The sequence below is a fragment of the Engraulis encrasicolus genome, unplaced genomic scaffold, assembly GCF_034702125.1.
Source record: "Engraulis encrasicolus isolate BLACKSEA-1 unplaced genomic scaffold, IST_EnEncr_1.0 scaffold_53_np1212, whole genome shotgun sequence".
NCBI lineage: Eukaryota > Metazoa > Chordata > Actinopteri > Clupeiformes > Engraulidae > Engraulis > Engraulis encrasicolus.
Genome location: NW_026945852.1, coordinates 539229 through 562244, shown reverse-complemented (window position 1 = coordinate 562244; position 23016 = coordinate 539229). Strand labels below are relative to the sequence as shown.

The 23016-nt window shown below is 41.7% G+C and overlaps 1 protein-coding gene across 1 annotated transcript in view; it reads right to left on the bottom strand.

Moving 5' to 3' along the window:
• Positions 1 to 378: 378 nt before the first annotated feature.
• Positions 379 to 23016, bottom strand: part of LOC134444387 (NACHT, LRR and PYD domains-containing protein 3-like) — an 84560-nt gene continuing 61922 nt past the window's right edge. Inside the window, exons 16-21 of the mRNA XM_063193719.1 lie at positions 19161 to 19334; positions 11806 to 11979; positions 7948 to 8121; positions 6049 to 6222; positions 2432 to 2605; positions 379 to 400 (exon numbers count right to left, since the gene is read on the bottom strand). Of these exons, the coding sequence (XP_063049789.1) occupies positions 379 to 400; positions 2432 to 2605; positions 6049 to 6222; positions 7948 to 8121; positions 11806 to 11979; positions 19161 to 19334 (892 nt within the window). The remainder of the gene's footprint in view (positions 401 to 2431; positions 2606 to 6048; positions 6223 to 7947; positions 8122 to 11805; positions 11980 to 19160; positions 19335 to 23016) is intronic.

Sequence of the window (23016 nt, the reverse complement as noted above, 5' to 3'; positions counted from 1 at the left end):
ACCTTACTGTCACCAGAGCCTATGTTATAACATTACTGTCACCAGATCCTATGTTATAACCTTACTGTCACCAGAGCCTATGTTATAACCTTACTGTCACCAGAGCCTATGTTATAACCTTACTGTCACCAGAGCCTATGTTATAACCCTACTGTCACCAGAGCCTATGTTATAACCTTACTGTCACCAGAGCCCATGTTATAACCTTACTGTCACCAGAGCCCATGTTATAACCTTACTGTCACCAGAGCCTATGTTATAACCGTACTGTCTTAATCTGTTACTCTCTGTAATATCATGTCAATGTTGTTATGATGTAGTTGAGTATTTTCAGCAAAAGTGAATAGGCAAGCCGGCGACCCCATCTGCACTAAGAGGCTACTTCCCAGTGTCTTCCAAGCTGAAAAAGATATTAAAAACACAAAGATGTGAAAACAATGTAGGTACATGGGACGACTGGCAACACAGGTTACTGACACAGACAGACAGGTAATGGATGATTAAGGCTATTAAAGCGTGAGGCTGTTACATCGCCGGGAATATTAATAAATAATATTTTACTATCAATACAATTTTCTCAACTGTAATAAAAATTATTTCAGTGCAAATAAAGAAAACATTTCTCAACACAAACAACTAATCACAATATCTTTATAATTACTGATAAATATGATGCCTCAATTGATTTACTCACTCTACTTTCTCAAGTCTGTAGTTTGGGTCTTCCACTATAGCAGAGAGCTGCTTGACTGCTGAGGCTCCTAGTTCATTATTATTTAGACCCAGATATATCAGGTGTGAGGGGTTTGATGCCAGAGCTGATGTCAGAAAAGCACAACCTCGTTCGGTTATATCGCAAGTCCAAAGGCTGGAGAGAGAGAGAGAGAGGAGAGAGGAGAGAGAGGAGAGAGAGAGAGAGAGAGAGAGAGAGAGAGAGAGAGAGAGAGAGAGAGAGAGAGATGCAGGCAGACGGAAAGACAGACAGAGAAGTGCATAAAACGTTACAAAAAGGCTCATGAGAACTAAAACAAAAACAAACACAAACTCACAACCATATAGTTTGCAGAGATAGAGTTCAGTAGTCTGATGGGTGAAAATGGTTTCTGATTCTTCTAAACAAATGTCTAGTCTGCTCTGCTTCATTAAACTGTTTGTGTCTTACCTTAGTTTTTGTAGTTTACAGTCTTGATTCCCAAGTACAGCAGAGATCTGCTTCACACCCGAGTCTCCTAGTTTATTACCACGCAGATACAGCTCTGTCAGGTGTGAAGGTTTTGAAATCAGCGCTGAAGTCAGAGCAGCACAGCCCTCCTCTGTAATACTGCAGGACTGAAGCCTGGAGATGGACACATAGAGAGGGAGAGATAAAGAGGAGGCGGTACACTGGAGACCACACACTGGATACTGTTCTTTTTTCTCTCTGTTTTTTTTAAAGTGAAGTTCCAGCATGTAGTTTAATTAACTTTTCACAAGGATAAAGTTGGATTTGGCAAGTACGTATGTATTGGTAGTAGTTCAAATGCAAGTCATGGTCCACCAGCAATACTGCCATGGGCCATCAGTGGGCAGCAGTACACTGGTTGAAAACCCCTGACACACACACACACACACACACACACACACACACACACACACACACACACACACACACACACACACACACACACACACACACACACACACACACACACACACATGGGTGCCGCGAGGGGGGGAAAGGTGGTACAGATTCTAAGGGCCCGACAGCACCGAGAGGGCCCCTGGAAGGATGCTGATAACATAATTTGTCATTTTGGGGGCCCAAAATTTGAATCTTTCATGGGGCCCAACATTTTTAGCGGCGCCCCTGCACACACACACACACACACACACACACACACACACACACACACACACACACACACACACACACACAACACACACACCACACACACACACACACACACACACAGTTTAGTACTTTTATTTGGATCTCACCAAGAAGGCAGCATTACAAATCCAAATAGTGATGGAAGCAAATGTCATAGCAATCAGTAGGGACTGATCAGAATCATAGGGTCCAATGTAATACATTACAGGTCAGAATGGTTTATTTAAAGTTGTTTAGGGGTAGACATGGCACCTCCTTCGCCATATTGCTAAACTACCAATTGTTGCAGAAATTGAGCAGTATTTAGCAGTCTTTTTTGAATTGTCCTTATTGGCCCACACACACACACACACACACACACACACACACACACACACACACACACACACACACACACACACACACACACACACACACACACACACACACACACACACACACACACCACACACACACACACACACACACACCATCTTATTGTTTCCAGTATGAACTATAATAGTGTTTTTGCGTGTTTCCTCACACACTCTTTGTCTCATTGCTTACACCAGATTTGCTTACCACAATTTTTGTAGCTTACAGTCTGGATTCCTGAGTAGAGCAGAGATCTGCTTCACTCCAGAGTCTCCAACTTCATTATATGACAGACTCAGTTCTCTCAGGTGTGAGGGGTTTGATCTCAGAGCTGAAGTCAGAGCAGCACAGCCCTCTGCTGTTATACTGCAGGACTGAAGCCTGGAGAGAGGGATAGAGAGAGGAAGAGATAAAGAAGAGGTGGTGGAAGGCCAAATAATGAGAGACAGAGAGAGCAGGATATTGTGTCTGTTAATTAGACCAGGAGGTTTCAACTGGTTCTGGCCTGCAGCAAGTACAGTATACCCCAGGACATAGAGGGATGAGAGACAATGACAGACAAGAAACCAAGTTCACACACACATACAGGTGCACACACACACACGCACACATGACTAAACACAAGCACACTGGAATGGACACACACATCATGTTTGTATGTGCTTCAGAGGCTGAGATATTCAGGATTAATAGGCAGAGGGCACCCTTTCCCAAAAAGGGCATAGGACAAAATGGGTTAATAGATGAGGAGCCCCCACCTCCAAATAAATGGCTAATACACTGGTGTAGCAAACTATCAAATTATATCTTCTGATGAGTCACTAGAATTGCCTGAAATATCATGGAATATACATATCAACTTAAAGGATTTATCCGGAGTTGGAACACGTTTGCCTGATTTTTGCATGTTTGGGATGAAATACAGTCACTCTAGAGCAAAATCAAGGCAAAAGGATGCGTTTTGAGAAAGTTTGATAATATCACGTTAGCCTCGTTAGCCATATCAGCTATGCAATATGAAAGATTGCGGGCATCGTTTTTCGGCGGTTACACACATTTCAAAAACACAACATTTTAAAGTCTTGCACAGCTCAAAACAACGTCACACGTACCTCATAATATGTTGAGGGTATCCACACATAAACCGAAGTGTCCAAAGCCCTTCATGTATTCTTGAAAGGTCTGCAGAATGTGTTTTGTGAAGCTACTACCTTGAGAATATCTAAATTACGGTCAAGCCAACTATTTGACACTTAAGTCCACCAAGTAGATTGCCGAGTGCGTCGCATCATCAGCTCTGGTTACTCGCTATGGAAATAATCATAGTTGATGATGCGACGCACTCGGCAATCTACTTGGTGGAGTTTAGTGTCAAATAGTTGGCTTGACCGTAATGGGGCACCTAAGTCACGCCCTCTACTTCCTGGTTCATGGGGCAGAGGGAGTCAAAAAATGATTACTGGGCTTGAAAATTAGTGATTTTTGGATTTGTGGTGCATAGATGGAGGTCCAAGGTTTGGATTGAAAAACTCTAATTTTCAAGCCCAGTAATTCTTTTTCGACTCCCCCTGCCCCATAAACCAGGAAGTAGAGGGCGTGACTTAGGTGCCCCATTTAGATATTCTCAAGGTAGTAGCTTCACAAAACACATTTTGCAGACTTTTCAAGAATACATGAAGGGCTTTGGACACTTCGGTTTATGTGTGGATACCCTCAACATATTATGAGGTACGTGTGACGTTGTTTTGAGCTGTGCAAGACTTTAAAATGTTGTGTTTTTGAAATGTGTGTAACCGCCGAAAAACGATGCCCGCAATCTTTCATATTGCATAGCTGATATGGCTAACGAGGCTAACGTGATATTATCAAACTTTCTCAAAACGCATCCTTTTGCCTTGATTTTGCTCTAGAGTGACTGTATTTCATCCCAAACATGCAAAAATCAGGCAAAATTGTTCCAACTCCGGATAAATCCTTTAAAGTCATCCTCTGCAGTTTGGGTGATTTTGCAGGGTTTGCGGGATGGCTGTCTCAATATCTACACAATAATTTAAACAAATGTTGTTTAAGTCCTCTCTAGGTGTTAATGATTTTCATCTCAGAGTACATGTTCCATGTGGGGAATTCTGACAGCAGAGTGTGAAAGTGGTCTGGAGAGTCACCATTCACTAACTAATGTAATGGCTCATTATAGCATCAGCTGACTCAGGGCAGTCATTACTTACCTTTTAATCATGCCTGTGACCCTTTAAGGACATTTGTTATTACATTTTTTCTCATTTGGTTTTGTACATTTCTCACAACAGAATAATGATTCTCAAAAGTCTGTGTTCAATTGTGACTTCCTGGTGTTACCTGTGCACATGGTCAAATCAGTTTCTCATTGTTTTCGGCATATAGCAAATGCTCTCGTCCACCATGCCATGGCTGTGTACAATTCTCAGTGATTTCGTACATTATCAATTGCTTTTGTCATATCACTCAAAAAGCTTTGTCACTGAATGCATGCAACTATCTCAATCTTATCTGATCAATGTAATATAAAACTGAATTTACAACATTTCCCATCCAATCTAAACAGCATTTCGCTTCAGAAAAGATCCTCAAGAGTGTACTATTCAATTGACAACATGAGAAATTGATTTGACTAGCTTGTCCATACACTGTGACACAATGACTAACCATTCTGCTGGCGCTGATACGTTTATTGACACAAAAAACTTGGTTTTGAAAGACAAATAAGGGTTTTGAGCAAGAGACTCGGTTTTGCAGGTTATCCACCGTGTTTTGCCATTTGTTAAAGCTGTTTTGAGAACGAATATTATGTTTTGCAAATTGCGAGAGAGATTCGAGAAATGTACAAAACCAATTGAGAAATACTGTAAGTTGGATCTGGCAGATTTTTAAGTGTAGTAGTTTAAATGCATAGCAAGTTAGAGACCAATAGCAATACTGCCATGGACCACTAGTAGGCAGCAAAACACTGGTTGAAAACCCCCTTATGTAGTTACACACACTTACAGTAACTTAACACACCTGACTTAGCACCAACACCCAACAACTGTTGGAAATACCACACACACACACACACACACACACACACACACACACACACACACACACACACACACACACACACACACACACACACACACACACACACACACACACACACACACAAACACACACACACACACACACAGGGATGTAGGCCTTGGTTATGCTTGCTGCATGACTATGTGTCCACAACCGTGTGTGACTGAGTGCACATATTTACTACAGTACTGTCTGACCACTGAGCAGCAATGCACCATATTGCACCTGTGCCTTGTGTCAGGTGTCATACAAAGCTGACATAACATGCACATGGCAACATGTTCATGCACACATGTGTGTATCCTGCAGCAAGTACAGTATACCCCGGGCCATAGAGGGCAAGTTCACACACACACACACAGGTGCACACACACACACATAACTAAACACAAACACACTGGAATGGACACACACATCAGCTGCTGCTCAACCCAAAACACACGCACACACACACACACACGCACACACACTGAAATGGACACACACACACACACGCACACATGACTAAACACAAGCACACTGGAATGGACACACACACACACACACACACACACACACACACACACACACACACACACACACACACACACACACACACACACACACACACACACACACACACACACACACACACACACACACATACACACACACCATCTTATTGTTTCCTTGATGAACTATAATAGTCTTTAATGTGCTTCCTCACACTCTTTGGTGTCATTACTTACATCAGCATCTGTAGTTTACAGTCTGGCATCCTGAGTAGAGTAGAGATCTGCTTCACTCCCGAGTCTCCAAGTTTATTCTTATTCAGATACAGCTCTGTCAGGTGTGAGGGGTTTGAAATCAGCGCTGAAGTCAGAGCAGCACAGCCCTCTTCTGTAATACTGCAGTCCTTAAGCCTGGAGAGAGAGACAGGGAGAAGGAGAGATATAGAAGAGGTGGTAGAAGGGTACATAATGAGAGAGAGAGCAGGACATTGTTTTGGCACCTTCTGTTAGACCAGGAGGTTTCAACTGGTTCTGACCCAGGGACCACCATTCAGACTAAGCAGTGGTCTACTGTGTGGATGTACACATTCCAGTGAGGGGAGTCCCTCCAACAACAAGGAGTTAACATCTGGTTCTGGCCCAGGGGGTGGAGACTGAGAGGTAGTCTGTGGCCCACTGTGTTTGTCTTCATGTTACAGAGGGGGGAGTCCCTTCTACACCTTAGCAAAGAGTTAACATGAGGGTCACTGAATAGGAAAAGGTCCCCACACATGAGGGTCACTGAATAGGAAAAGGTCCCCACACATGACACATGAGGGTCACTGAATAGGAAAAGCCACCCCCCCCCCCCACACACACACACACACACACACACATGAGGGTCATTGAATAGGAAAAGTTCCCACACATGAGGATCAGTGAATAGGAAAAGGTCCCACACATGTCATGAGGGTCAATGAAAAGTTCTCCCACACCCCGTGCTGCCATGAGCATCTATGTTCATGTATGTGAGCAGGTTGTCTCCTGTTCTACAGTCTGTGATTACTTGCGTCATTGGACAGGGTGTATACCATATGTTACCTGCCTAACTGAAAAGTAAGTACGAGGTGAAAACTAACCAACCAGGCACCACCCCCTACTACCAGTTTAATAGATGAGGAGCCCCCACCTCCAAATAAATGGCTAATACACTGGAGTAGCAAACTATCACATGTCTTCGGATGAGTCTCTAGAATTACCTGGAATATCAAGGAATATATATTATATATCAACTTAAAGTCATCCTCTGCAGTTTGGGTGAGTTTGCAGGGTGCCTGTGGCATGGCTGTCTCAATATCTACACGGTAATTTAAACAAATGCTGTTTACGTCCCCTCGCGGTGTTAATGTTTTTCACCTCAGAGTACCAACAATCAACACAAATGTGAATACCGCTATGTCTCCAGGAGCATGTGAAGTCAGTTTTTCTCATGAGATTTTATCCCCATGATGCTCATTCTACTCCATAAAAAGTTCCATGTGGGGAATTCTGACAGCAGAGTGTGAAAGTGGTCTGGAGAGTCACCATTCACTTACTAATGACTCATTATAGCATCAGCTGACTCAGGACAGTCATTACTTACCTTTTAATCCTGCCTGTGACCCTTTAAGGACATTTGTTTATTTAAGGACATTTGCTATGAAACAAAAACTGGTATGGAAGGACGTAATACCCACCAAGTACTAAAACACTCATTAGTACGTTGAGCTGGATCTGGCAACACACACACACACACACACACACACACACACACACACACACACACTCACTCACTCACTCACTCACTCACTCACTCACTCACTCACTCACTCACTCACTCACTCACTCACTCACTCACTCACTCACTCACTCACTCACTCACTCACTCACTCACTCACTCACTCACTCACTCACTCACTCACTCACTCACACACACACACACACACACACACAACCTTACACACACACACACACACACACACACACACACACACACACACACACACACACACACACACACACACACACACACACACACACTCCATCTTAGTGTTTCCGTGATGAACTATAATAGTGTTTAGTGTGCTTCCTCACACACTCTTTGGTGTCTTTGCTTACCCCAGGCTCTGTAGCTTACAGTCTGGATTCCTGAGTAGAGTAGAGATCTGCTTCACTCCAGAGTCTCCAAGTTTATTATCACTCAGACTCAGACGTGTCAGGTGTGAGGGGTTTGTTGCCAGAGCTGAAGCCAGAGAAGCACAGCCCTCTTCTGTCATACTGCAGCCTTTAAGCCTGGAGAGAGAGAAGGGGGGGCGGGGGGATAGAAAGTCAGAGAATCAGATTGACTAAGCGCAAGCACACACGCACACAAGTTGGTTGAAGTGTTGTGAAGGTTGTGATGGTAATTTTTACCAAAAGTAGACTCTGGGAGACTTGGTGTAAGGACAACAAACAGAATCCAGGCTTTAATTCTTGCACTGATGCATCAATGGAGAAACACAGCGTCACAAGCAGTTCAGCAAATATTTCCGTAACACTTTCTATGAAGCCCATATCTATAGCACATTATGAGCGCATTTATAACAAATTATAATGCACATTATAATTACTTACAACACATTAAGACTACACTGATGATGTTTCATGATGCTTTATGTTAACAGTAATGAATAACCATGAATCTAGCTTATAATACTTTGTAAATCCAAGGGTATTATGAGTGTTCATGACTGGATATAAATTACAGGCTGCCTGATGGGGCTTACAGTACATTATGATGCATTATAGATGTGCATTATACAGTGCATTATAGATGCATCCATATGAACTTCACTTTACTTAGAGCACACATTGACGACTTGTGATCTCACATGAAACATTATTGCATTGTATGAGCCCTTATGACAGTTTATCATCCTAGTCTGTGCATAGAGGGGTATAGGTACTCATAATGTACTATAAGCCCCATCAGGCAGCCTGTTGTTTATAGCCAGTCATGAGCACTCATGACACCCTTGGATTTATAAAGCATTATAAGCTAGATTCATAGTTATTCATAACTGTTAATATAAAGCATCATGAAGCATTATGAGTGTAGTCATAATACGTTGTATGTACAGCTCCAGGCCTTTTTATTAGAATACCATGAAAAAGTTGATTTATTTCCATAATTCCATCAATAATGTTAAACTGTCATGGATTGTAGATTCATGGCCCAGTTTTTTAACTATTCCAATCATTATTTTTTTTCTTTTTATATACGTTGGCCTTCCAGCTCAAAAAACCCATGAATTGGGGAATTCGCATTATTAGAATATTGTTATAAAATCACATTTTTCTTCATCAAAATTCGGGTCACATTAAATCAGTTGAAATTTAGTACTTTCTAGTAGAATCTACATAACATGCAATGGTCAATACTTGGTTAGGACATTCTCTGTCTTCATAATGGCCATGATGCGTTTAACATTGAAGTCAATGGAAAAACAGTGCATGGGAGTTATGGAAGCCCAGATATCCTTGATGCTTTGCTGTCAGCTGTTCTTGTTTGTTGACCTGGTGCCCCACACTTCCCTCTTCAATATACCCGAAGATTTCCATGCCACGTTTTGGTGTTAACTCACCAGTTTAATTCTGACTCAACAGAAATTAAACCCCATTCATTTTCAATGGGGATTCATTTCTGGTTATTTAGAATTAAACTGGTGAGTTAGCGCCAAAACGTGGCATGGAAATCTACAGGGTATATTGAAGAGTGAAGTGTGGGGTACCAGGTCAACAAACAAGAACAGCTGACAGCAAAGCATCAAGGATATCTGGGCTTCCATAACTCCCATGCACTGTTTTTCCATTGACTTCAATGTTAAACGCATCATGGCCATTATGAAGACAGAGAATGTCCTAACCAAGTATTGACCATTGCATGTTATGTAGATTCTACTAGAAAGTACTAAATTTCAACTGATTTAATGTGACCCGAATTTTGATGAAGAAAAATGTGATTTTATAACAATATTCTAATAATGCGAATTCCCCAATTCATGGGTTTTTTGAGCTGGAAGGCCAAGGTATATAAAAAGAAAAAAAATAATGATTGGAATAGTTAAAAAACTGGGCCATGAATCTACAATCCATGACAGTTTAACATTATTGATGGAATTATGGAAATAAATCAACTTTTTCATGGTATTCTAATAAAAAGGCCTGGAGCTGTAATTTTAATGTGCATTATAATTTGTTATAAATGCGCTTATATTGTTGGCTTTAAGTAAAGTGTTACCAATATTTCTAACTTACACAAGAAGTATACAAAAATATATACAGTCTGGGACCAGAGGGGCAGTTCCCCATGGGACAGCCCTAAAATGAATATTCAACAAATTGGGAGTTACAGAGATGGATACAGCACAACAAGAGGCTATATGCGAAATGCACTGTATGGGTCCTCACCTGGGGGTGGTAGACTGGCAGTCTGCCCCCCCTAGAGATGAGAATTAACATTCAAAGTGGCCAAAAAGTTCTTAGCATTTGTATGAGGGGCAGACAGGCTTAAGATAGCCATCAACCACAGATGGTACTCGCATACCAAAAGAACAGAGATGAAACACTCTGAAACAACTTTGTGGGTTTCGACTCAATTGCTTTCAGTTGTATGAAGTGTTGTGCTCCAAAACTGGACTTCCGCCCCTTGTATATATGTTGTATGTTATAAGTCAAGTGTCCTTGTATTATTTATTTATTCTTTGTGTTGCCCTTATGTGTTTTTAGATTCCATGTTATATGTCATGTGTCTTGTGTGTTTTTATGTCAAGACAGCCATCTTTCATTTTAAACTGCAAACCCAGTTTACGTTCGGGTACCAATAAAATTGAACTGAACTGCACTGTAAGAAACACACCTCCCTGGCGCGGAGGGGAAAGGGAAAGGGCATCGGAGATTGTTACATTGTAATATGAAAAAAGATATAAACTGATATGATTTGAATGTGCATTAAGTGTAGAGAGGTCGACATTTTGTTTATGTGATGGAAATTTCGCTACCAGTCTGCGCTACGATGACATCCTGCGACTTGTGAACCTCGTTCTAGTTGGGATGATATGTTGCGTTTCTTGATAAAAGGACACAAGGTAGGATGACGTGGTTTGCGCGGTGCCCATGGCATGCCTGTCTCAAAATCTACACCGTAATGAAAAAATGCTGTTCAAATAAACTTGATGTAAGACTGTTTTTCATCACGGAATGCCAGCAGTTTATACAAATCTGAATACGGTAAATAAAACAATGTTTTGAAATGAGAAGTGTTTCCCAAGATGTTGGGTTAGATGGGTTTTCTGATAGCGGACCGTGGAAGTGGTCGCAAGAGCCATCATTCACTTACTAATGACTCGCATATGCGCTGCAACCCTGTTTGCATTTGTTTGCTAACACGTCATATTATTTTAGCTGTGTGTTATATGCCTACAGCTCATGCTATTTTATTATTTACGAGATGGAGAAACGACACACACACACACACACACACACACACACACACACACACACACACACACACACACACACACACACACACACACACAGACACACACAGACACACACAGACACACATTCTGCACAACTGTAATCAAGACAATTAATGACAGCTAAGAGTTTCTATGATGACTCTGCTGTGTTGAGTCTGCTGCAGCACACACTTTGCTTTCCACAGTATTTACACACACACACACACACACACACACACACACACACACACACACACACACACACACACACACACACACACACACACACACACACACACACACACACACACACACACACACGCACACACACACACACACACACAAACACACACACACACACACACACACACACACGCGTAATCAAGGCACTTGCGAGCTGTAAAAGTAGAAGTGTTTCCACGGTGACTATAACAGTGTTTAGTCTGATGCATCACACACTTTTTGTCTCTTTGCTTACCCCAGAACCTGTAGTTTACAGTTTGGATTCCTGAGTAGAGCAGAGATCTGTTTCACTCCAGAATCGCGTAGTTTGTTCTTTTCCAGAGTCAGAGTCATCAGATGTGAGGGGTTTGATGTCAGAGATGAAGTCAGAGCAGCACAGCCCTCTTCTGTAATTCTACAGTTAACAAGCCTGGGGTGGGGGTGGGGGGGGGTAGAGAGTCAGAGAAGAAGAGACAGAGAAAGCAGGACACTGGACATTTTGGACACATGCAGACACAAGCCACCCTGCACACAAACTGTTCTGGAAAGAGTTACAGGTACACCAGAGCATGGTACCGTCCCGCCGCACTGCTCTCTTGGGGCGCCATTGAGGGCTGCTCCCTTGCACGGATGAGGCATAAATGCAATTTTGTTGTGTGCAGTGGAGTGCTGTGTCACAATGACAATGGGAGTTGGAGTTTCCCAATGGGCTTTCACTTTTACTTTACGTACTTAACTTACCACTACTGTTATTAATAAAGCTGTCAACATTCTAGCATAAATTAAACATCTTCCTCCTCATATTTCCATGCCATCTATAGGATAATAGCTGCAAGTCAGTACTATCATTCTCTGGTTTGTTCATGATCACGATATCTGGGGGTTACACCAGTCCTTTTTTCACAGTACTGTGTATAAAGTGTGTGTGTGCACGTTGGGTGTGCGCACCTGTGTGTGTATTGTATGATGTACACTCGCCCTACTACTACATGGCTATAACTGGTGAATTCTGATTTCTGTTCTTATGACAAACATACTTAGAGCACAGGTTCTGTATTACAAGTTACGTATACTGATCAAACTCAACTAACTTGAGTGTCTCGATTCTGCAGTGTGAGTCCTCCAGTAGAGCGCAGAACTGCTTCACTCCGGAGTCTCCTGGTATCTTTCCACTCAGATCCAGCTCTGTCAGCAGTAAAGGGTTTTCATGTAGAATTGAAGTCAGATAGGCACAGGCCTGTTCAGCAGCATCGCTCTTCAACAACCTACAGAAACAACAGAAGAATCACTAATTTCACACACGTCCACAATAATGCTTTTCACCAACTCTCCAAACACACATGCGTATGCACTGGGCCACATACGAAGACAAATCAAACATATTGCACACAAATGCACATATACACATATTGTGCAGACATTATGATAGATCGAACATGTTACACAGCTGTGCATGTATTATAGTGTATACGCTATAGTGGGCAGTGTAATACTGTACAATACACAATATAAAAATATAATTTAAAAACAAAAGTCCAAAACGTCTTAAGAGGTAGAAGGTGATCTGGTGCGATAAGGTGCCTTGTGGTAAACAAAAGAAAGTTGGAGTTGTATAGATCATCCTGGACGGGGCATTTGGGAGGTTTGGGTCTAGCTGCCTCCACAAGGTTAGAAGGGGATTGGCAGGGGGGTCATGCACTTCAGTCCTCTATGATGTGTGGCATTAAACAACTGTATGACCTTGGGGACAAATAACCTCTGTAACCTGCTTGTCCTGTAGGACAATGGTTCTTAACCTTTTTTCTTAATGCACCCCCTTACCTGTGCCCATGACAAGCCGTGCACCCCCAACTGCAACTTCTACATGTGTATACAGACTAAAAAGTCATTAAAGTGATTTTTACTTGAGACCTCAATAAATACCTTCACTTCTTTGGGGACCAAAACACATTTTAATTTGGTTTTGATTTGGCCTAATTATAATGTAGCAGAATTTTGGTTACCTCAACACAAACAAAATTCTGTGCACCCCCTGAAATCTCTGGCGCNCCCAGGTTAAGAACCACTGCTGTAGGAGATGGACTGGCAGGGGGATTGTGTACTTCAAGTCCTCTATGTCTGTAGCTAATCAGACCCCTTTGATTGATGATGGTGTGCATGGAGTGGCTGGCCTTGTCCAGACTGATGATGATGGTGTGCATGGAGTGGCTGGCCTTGTCCAGACTGATGATGATGGTGTGCATGGAGTGGTTGGCCTTGACCAGACTGATGATTATGGTGTGCATTGAGTGGCTGGCCTTGACCAGACTGATGATGGTGGTGTGCATGGAGTGGCTGGCCTTGACCAGACTGATGATGGTGGTGTGCATGGAGTGGCTGGCCTTGTCCAGAATGGAGTGCAGTCTGCTGAGGGTTCTACTCTGTAGTGAGAGTCTCCAGTTCCATGCCCACCACAGACCCTGCCTTCCTCACCTCACCAGTCATCTAGTCTCTCTCTAATGCTACCACCTCATCACACTACAGCATAGAAAAACACACTGCCATAACAGATTAACATACAACACTACTACTAATATCCCTACACCAATATCCCACATTCCCAGCTGTATACACCATGTACTAATGTCATGATACACATTAATAAATGCATACATAGAACAACACACTGGCCACAATATCAATGCATAGACCTCTCCAGGCAGTCCAGATATCCAGCGTCTCTCTTTCTAAAGCTACCACCCCATCAAACCACAGCATAGAACAACACACTGGCCACAATATCAATGCATACACCTCCCCAAACTTTATCTCACATTTCCAGACCTATGAACAATGGCCCTTAACACCCATACTGTCCACCCTTGATTTCTTCCTTATCACAGTGGACAGAACAATAGACATGATTAATAAACAGGGATAGAGAGGAAAGGGTGTCACAGGAGTCATACATTTCATCTCATAGGCACAATCTCAGAAAGCCTTTAGTCTTGCCTACTGTAATACCACACAGAAGCACTCCTGCATTTTCCCTCTCCTCAACCCCTGCATTACCCATACGGAATATATATATAAAATTAATACACATTCCTTATGAAAAGAATGTGTTCAGAACTTGTAAGAACTTACCACTGTCTTAATGGTAAATCCTTGTAAAATATTGTATAAAAAATATAAATTAAAGTACTGACATCAGTTCTGGCCAGGCCATGGTAGTCAAGAAGCTTGCCGCCCTCCCCTTCATCTAATCCAGTGTTTCCCAAACTAGGGTACGCGTACCCCTAGGGGTACGCGACGTCATTGCAAGGGGTACGGGAAAAGATTTGGAATTTAAAAGAAAAAAATGCAGGGGAAAAAAATCAAATGGCAAAGAATAATGGCAACGTAGGCTTAATACAATAAAAAAGTAACCCTGCAATCAGTCCCAGCACTTTACTATGCATGTACAAAGTTGTAGGTGAGGAGGGAAGAACTAATAGCCTACATGCAAATGTAGGAAACTCATTACGCGTCTGCTCGCATGGTCGTAGCCTAGGAGGGAAAATGTAGGCCTAGTCTGGCATAATCAATAGGCCTACATTTTTAAAAAATGTGCTAGGCCTACATAAATATATAATGAACACTTCATGAGAGTCATCTACATTAGGCCTACGCCAAGTATAGGGCTCCTAAATCAAGACGTGTTTTTTTTCCCTAAAGCGGTCCACCTGCTGGCACGTAGGCCTACGGACCACTTTGTTGTTTGACTTGTGCGCATAGCCTACAGAAGGCAACATTTTCCCTCCGAATTGAAATGCGCAAATGTTTTTCACAACAAAGGAGTAATTTCCATCCGCCATGCTGCGTGTGTGCCTGGCCGCTATAGCTATAATCTTTCACGCAAATTGGACTATGGCTGGATAAGAGCACTTGGTGACCGTGTCGTCAAATCACTTTCGTTTAGGCCTAACCTGGCGCGGTCAAACGGGAAAGGAACACTGAACATGGATAAAACCAGAGCAGTCACGTTGGAAAGCTGTAGGACTAAGTTGGAAAACTACTTTCTTTCTCTCCCTCTCGTTCTCTCTTCCTTGCGCGATTGACGGTAGGCCCTATTGATTGACAGCTGAGACCTCCGTTCTGCAGGCGACGTGGTGTTTTATAGATAACAATCTTGTCGTCTTTTATATTCACAAGAGCACCAAAATTAATATAATTTCTGAGCATTATTCAGCAAGCACCCTTCACAACAGGAAGTATGTGAAGTCAATCCTTCCTTGTTACATTGAATGTTGATCATCAGCCGTTAATAGGCCTATTAAAGCCGGCTGACGCCGCGGGAGAACAAAAATATAGGCCTAACTGTGCCTACTTTCGAAAGCGACCCCTCCCTCTGCTTTTATTTGTGTTGCTTGTGTGTAGCAGACGACTGACATTAACCAGGATTTCAGTCACAAGAGTTCCTGTCACGCACCCTCTTCAACTGGATGCAGAGCTCCACAGTTTTTTTTGTGCTTGGTGGGGTTTTTTTTCTTTTCTTTTTTTGGGGGGGGGGGGGGGGGGGGGTACGCGGATGGACATGAAGTGCTCCAAGGGGTACGTCATGTGAAAAAGTTTGGGAAGCACTGGTCTAATTAATTCCTAATTGATCCAGGTGCATTCCCTCAGCTGATAATCTTTCTTCCCTATCGATTGGCCACACGGCTTCGGCACGCCTTTTAAATTCTATCCACTTCCTCTCAACTGTATGCTGCTCGGTTTTTGCTACCCACCACCTCCCCTGCTCCACCTTGTCGTGTATGATGTGACATGTTCTCTTGTCACGTCGCTTGGCTCTGTTCATGGGGGGTTATCTCTCGCCCTGTCCTGCTGGGGTGAGAATTCCCTAAACTGCTGCTGCCCCCTGACTAAATGCTTTTCCATGCTGCTCATGGAAATAAGGGGGTTCCTCCGAACAGAGCTATACCGCCAAATGTACAGTAATGCATAATTTCAATAAAAGAAATTTCATTTATATTCTTCTCTTGTGTTTCTTGACTGAAATGGTTCTGACAGANATGTCATGTATGAAAGTGGCCCCTTCAGTGATATCTCATACAAAGTATTAAGTAAAACTATTATAAATACAGTACAGAGTGTATATGGCATTTACAAATAATGTGTACATTTTTTGTGTGAAATGCATATATATATATATATATATCTACTACAAGTGTTCTACTGTATGATGGCCTTCAATGTTTTTTTAATGATATTAAAGCAAAGTGATACCTCACTCATTAAAGGGGGCAGCCCCCAGTGGCTCCCCAAGGGAGCAGCGTGGTAGGACAGCACCATGCTCAGGGTACCTGAGTCATAGAGGAGGATGGGGGAGAGCACTGTAAAATATTGTATAAAAAATATAAATGTCATGTATGAAAGTGGCCCCTTCAGTGATATCTCATACAAAGTATTAAGTAAAACTATTTTATCACCCAGTGAGCAGACGGAACGTCTTCTGATTGGCTGAGGAGGTGTCCTTTATTCCCCGGTAGCAGGACACCTATGATGTCATGCGGGCGTGCGGGCGTCCAAGTTACTTCTTTTCTAACTTTGTGGCGAAGTGCCGTTACTAGTTCTATCGCATCTGGTTGTCTAGTCAAGACCCCGTTACTAATTCTATATCATCTGGTTGTCAAGTCAAAAACCCAGTCGTCAATTCTATCGCATTTGGTTGTCAAGTCACCCCAACATTCTGCACGCATCCTTACATGCCTCCGATAGAGGCGTGTCTCACTAGATTAGGAAGTGGTGCCCATAGCAACGTACCAAGCGCAGTGGTGAATCTACTTTCTCACGAAGCCTTAGATCAACATATTAATAAATTAATACTTAAATGCTGGTAACCGGGTGATAAGCGGAATAGCGGCCTTCGAGGTGTCCCGATATCAAGGGAAAAAGGACTTGGCGAAGCGAACAGCCCTTCGGCTGCGCCGTCGGGCTGTTTAGAACGCTCTGCCTCGTCCATTATTTCCCTTGATATCGGGACACCTCGTTGGCCGCTATTCCATACATAAATACAGTACAAATTGTACATGGCATTTACAAATAATTTGTACATTTTTTGTGTGAAATGTATATATATATATATTATATATATATCATATAAGTGTTCCATGATGACCTTCAATGTTTTTTGAATGATATTAAAGCAAAGTGATACCTCACTCATTAAAGGGGGTAGCCCCCAGTGGCTCCCCAAGGGAGCAGCGTGGTAGGACAGCACCATGCTCAGGGTACCTGAGTCATGGAGGAGGATGGGGCAGAGCACCAGGGGTGCATTTCTCAAAACCATAGTTGCTAACTATGTTACCTACTTTGTTGTTTGGAATGCAATTTTCCATTGACAACAACCCAGGTTGCTAACTGGTAAACAGCTACACTTTCGAGAAACGCACCCCAGTGTAGTCATAGCCTGAGTCGTTAAGGAATTACATCTCATCTGACATTTGCATGGATACTCATGAAGGACTGTCATCATATACAACTTTAGCAGTTGCCAAAACTTTGTATGTTTCATTTGACATATTTCTAACAAAAAACTGTGTTGTAAGAAAGAACTTTATCTGTTATTTGTATGTATGAGGGACTGGCATCATATAAAGGCTTAGCAGTTGCCAAAATTGTACATGTTTCATTTTACACTTACCTACCAAAAAATACGAAAAAAATCTCTGTCATATAAAATCTTTCATCATTCATATTATACTTGTACATTCAATTAACAAATGGCAAGATGACAAGTGTAACCAAATGCAAAGGGTAAAACAGAAAATACAAAGACTGATGGTGACATCTAGTGGCCAGATAAATGAACAACAAACAAAAAATGTCCACAGAACCTGACAATGAATAAACAGGGATAGAGAGGAAAGGATGTCCCAGGAGTCTGGCATTTCATCTCATAAGCACAATCTCAGAAAGCTTTTAGTCTTGCCTACTGTAATACTGCACAGAAGCACTCCAGCGCTTTTCCTCTGCTTTATCTCTGCATAATCACCTTCAAATGGGCCAACAAACCCCTGTGGCAACCAATCATGACACGTCCCCCGTCTGTCACAATCAATTTTATTGTGACAAATGACAGTTGATGTAGATGCAACAATTTGTGCCCCATATCTCCAGTGGTATTCCCTGCAAATGGAAATAGAGACAAAAACTTCTGCTGCACTGGACCGAGAATGACTGCATCAAGATCTCGCTGCTGTTTGCATATTCAGCCTCCAAGCCTTTAATATTCTGTGTTCACACCTCTGTGGGGACATCAGTTTATGAAGCAAAATTAAATTGGAAACGGAATGTGGTTAATTCTTTGAAGTTAAATAAAGTATGGTCATGGCCTGCGATGGAACTATCAGAAAAAAATCATGCCTGTGTCAAAACTTATTTACTAATCCCTGGCAGAGAGGCTTCAGACATCACATCCAACATCAAAACACAGCTCACAATAAAATGTCCCCCAATGTGGGAGATGACCTTTCACAGAGAGGTGCAAAACAAGAACTACACAGACACATGTCAGATAGCCACATTCAGTTTCAAAACTTAAAAATCTCAAACACTTGCATCGGGAGATGCTTTACGGCATTATCTTACCTCAGTGTCTGAAGTTTACAGGCAGGATCCTGCTGTAATTCTAAAAGGAGCTTTACTCCAGAGTCTCCAGGGTCGTTTCCTCTCAGATCCAGTTCCTCCAGATGTGAAGGGTTTGATTTGAGAGCTGAGGCGAGAGCAGCATATCCTACACCTGTTATGCCACAGTCTGCCAGTCTGAGCAGAAGAGTCTTAATTATTTATTATTCCTATTTCATGTATAAAATATACATTCTTTGCATACATTTTATAACACTGTGTTATAAGCCAAGATAATGTCCAGGAGGTTTAATATTAAAACACAAATCTTTAACCCTCTGGTTGTGTTAGTCAAAAATGACCGTTTTGAATCTTCATTCTTAAATAACTTCTCTATTTTTCATCATACACAAATAACACTTCATGATATCCTCCAGCAGACCTATTCCAATGGTCAAAATGAAATATAATGAAATTCCTAAAGAATTGTGGAAGATACACCAACTTGTTACATTCATGGTGTTTCGGTCAAAAATGACCGGACCATTAATTTACATCTCCCAAAGTTATATACAGTTATATTACATTCACTTTACTCTCATATTCTTTTTTGTTAGGCTTTTCAGAATACAACCATATGTGCCACATTAGTATAGATGTTTACAGTTAGTTGAAATACTTGAAAAAAGTAAAGGTGTTCCAAACGGCCTCAAAGCCTCTGAAAGGCCCTAGCCTAGACTCCAGAGGGTTAATAAAACGAATTGGTGCAAGATAATAAAAAAAGCCTACAAATCACTAAAACAAAGCAGAATAACATTTAAATCACATTGGAAATGTTTCAAAAGGATGTCTAAAAGGTATTAATCACAAGCTATGCAAATTAGATTTGTAATCAATGTATTATTACCTTTTTTGTGTAGGCGGTCAATTTTGACCATTAACACCATGAACGTAACCCAGTTTCTAACACAACCAGAGGGTTAAGAGGTGTGTAAGTACAGTAGAAGACCCAGAGAAGTATGTATGTAAGACTGACTCAATGCTAAAATATTAATATTTCTTACTGGAGTGACTCCAATGCACAGTTAGAGTTCTTCAACCCACTACAAAGTTCTTTGACTCCAATATCTCCAATACTGTTGTGGCTGAGATCCAGTTTCTTCACTTTTGATGCTTTGCAGAGGACAGATGCCATTGCTGTACAGCTCATTTCACTGAGCCCACAGCCATCAAGCCTGAAAGATGATAAGAGCCATACGTGACAATAGTCAGGCCAAGTCAAGTCAAGTCAGCTTTTATTGTCAGTTTCTTCATATGCACATGTCATACAAGGAAATGTTTGATGGGTTTGACAGTTTTCAATTTGAAAAAAAAGTTTTTCTCTACATCAATAAGAGTATTAGCACTATTAGTACTAATAGCAATATAATAGTATTAGTACGATTAAAATGATTTTCAATTAGACACAATTATGTGATTAAAATGTGATTAATCACAAGTTAACTATGGCATCTATGCGATTGAGAGCACTAGCTAAAATATTAAAATGTCTTACCGGAGTGACTCCAATGCAAAGTTAGAGTTCTCCAGCCCACTACAAAGTTCTTTGACTCCAATATCTCCAACATTGTTGTGGCTGAGATCCAGTTTCTTCACTTTTGATGCTTTGCAGAGGACAGATGCCATTGCTGTACAGCTTGTATCGCTAAGCCCACAGCTATCAAGCCTGAAAGAGGATAACAGCCATTAGCGATTATACAGGCAGGCAATATAGGCAACACTTAATAGTCATCAAACCCATTCTCTCTAAGACAAATTACAGAACATACTTACAGAAGTGCTTCAGATTACTCCACTACTAGCTTCAGCCTGATTTCTGTTCTTATGTCACACATACTGTACATAGAACATAATTTCGGTATTACAAGTTGTACTGATCAAACTCAAACCACTAACTTGAGTGTCTTGATTGTGCAGTGTGAGTCCTCCAGTAGAGGGCAGAACTGCTTCACCCCGGAGTCTCCTGGTAACTTCCCACTCAGATCCAGCTCTTTCAGCAGTAAAGGGTTTTCATGTAGAATTGAAGTCAGATAGGTACAGGCCTGTTCAGCAGCATCACTCTTCAACATCCTACAGAAACAACAGAAGAATCACTAATTTCACACACTTCCACACTTCTCACCAACCCTCCATACACACACATATGACTGCACATAGGCCAACATACATAGGCAAATCAAACATATCGCACACAAATGCATATATACACATATTGTACAGCCATTATTATAGATCAAACCTGTTACACAGCTATGCATGTAATCCAAAAATGATGCAAAATTTCCTTCAGGTAGTCACATAGGCTAACCAGTATTAGTCTAGTGCATAGTGTAATACATTATAATATATGGTAATAATAATATAACGGCGACAGCGGCGAGTCCCAACTCGTACAGATGTAAGTTCTTACGTTTACAATGTTTGCACATCATTGGCAATTTGTTCTGTGATAAAATGTGCACAAAACACATTTGTACACATTTAACACATTTATATGAGTCACTTTGTTGCCTTGTTGTTAACTTAACTGTGTACCCTAGGACCATGCTAGCTTGAAGCCGGACCATCGTAGCCTACTTAAAAACAACTATAATGTTGATAATGCAATACAACATGTTAATGTAGCGCAGCATCAAAAGTAGTGGTCTCAAAAACGACCAAAATACACAAACACATGAATACATCAGCCCTGGAGGCTGCCTTTCAGCTTGTTGTAACTGAATACAGATCGATTAACATGTCGTTACGATATAGGTAGAGCTGTATCGGTAGATAACAATGATTGAACTGTCAGCAGTTAATATCGAAGTTAATAGAAGTTGTACTCGACTCCTTGATGTACTTTCGAAACGACGATTTCTTTCTGTTCAGGGACAGACGACAACACCACACATTTTATTCGGTGAAGGGTGGCCAATAAAACGGTCTTCACTGGAGGTCGGACAACCAATGTGGCTGGTTACAAGTAAGGGCAGATGAGATGATGCTTTGCTCTTCGTTCTATCTGTTGAATAGAGCTGGTAGCATTATCTGTAACCCTAGTATAGGGACATATGATTTCCGCGATATGGAAAACACGGACGGAATCACGGAATGTGGACATTAAAACGGAATTTGGTTATAAACGCGGAATTGCACGGAATTCGCTCATTTCTTATGATAAAATTAAAAATCCATTATTTCCGTCATCATTTATCAGTCTAAAAGACATTTCAAACACAAAATATGGCCACGATATCATATCTGGCTCACGCGAGGTGATGCGCAAAAGTTCTATGCAGATCCATGATCCATGTCAGCGCATGATGACAGTGAACGCATCTCTCTCCCAAGGGGCGTTTCCGATTGTCTCCCGCGTCCTAACACTGGCCGTCAGAGCATTGAAGAAATCTTAAAACTGAAATGTTGCCTAGTAGAACAGGTCAGGCATAAACGCGTTGTCCTGACCGTCTGTTACCAAGACTATACGATGCGACACAGAAAGGACGGGCGGCTCTCCACTGCACTTTAATGAACAATGGAATCATCCGATGCGAGGCACAAGTTTGGAGTTTGTTACAACAAACGTGACCGCTGTAAAATAAAAACTGAACAGGCAATGCTTTGATCATGTCTTGTTAACTTTGTTGGCCACGAAGCATAGTGACCAAAAGTTAGCAGCAACTTTGAAAAAGGGTCAAGTCATTATCAGAAGAAAACGGCCGTCTTGTAAAACATGTGTTTGTGTGAAACGGTAGATAGGGACTTCGCAAGGCTATTTCATGCCTACATATAACGTGACCAAAAATGTCTCTAATGTTAGCTGCACGTTGCAATATAG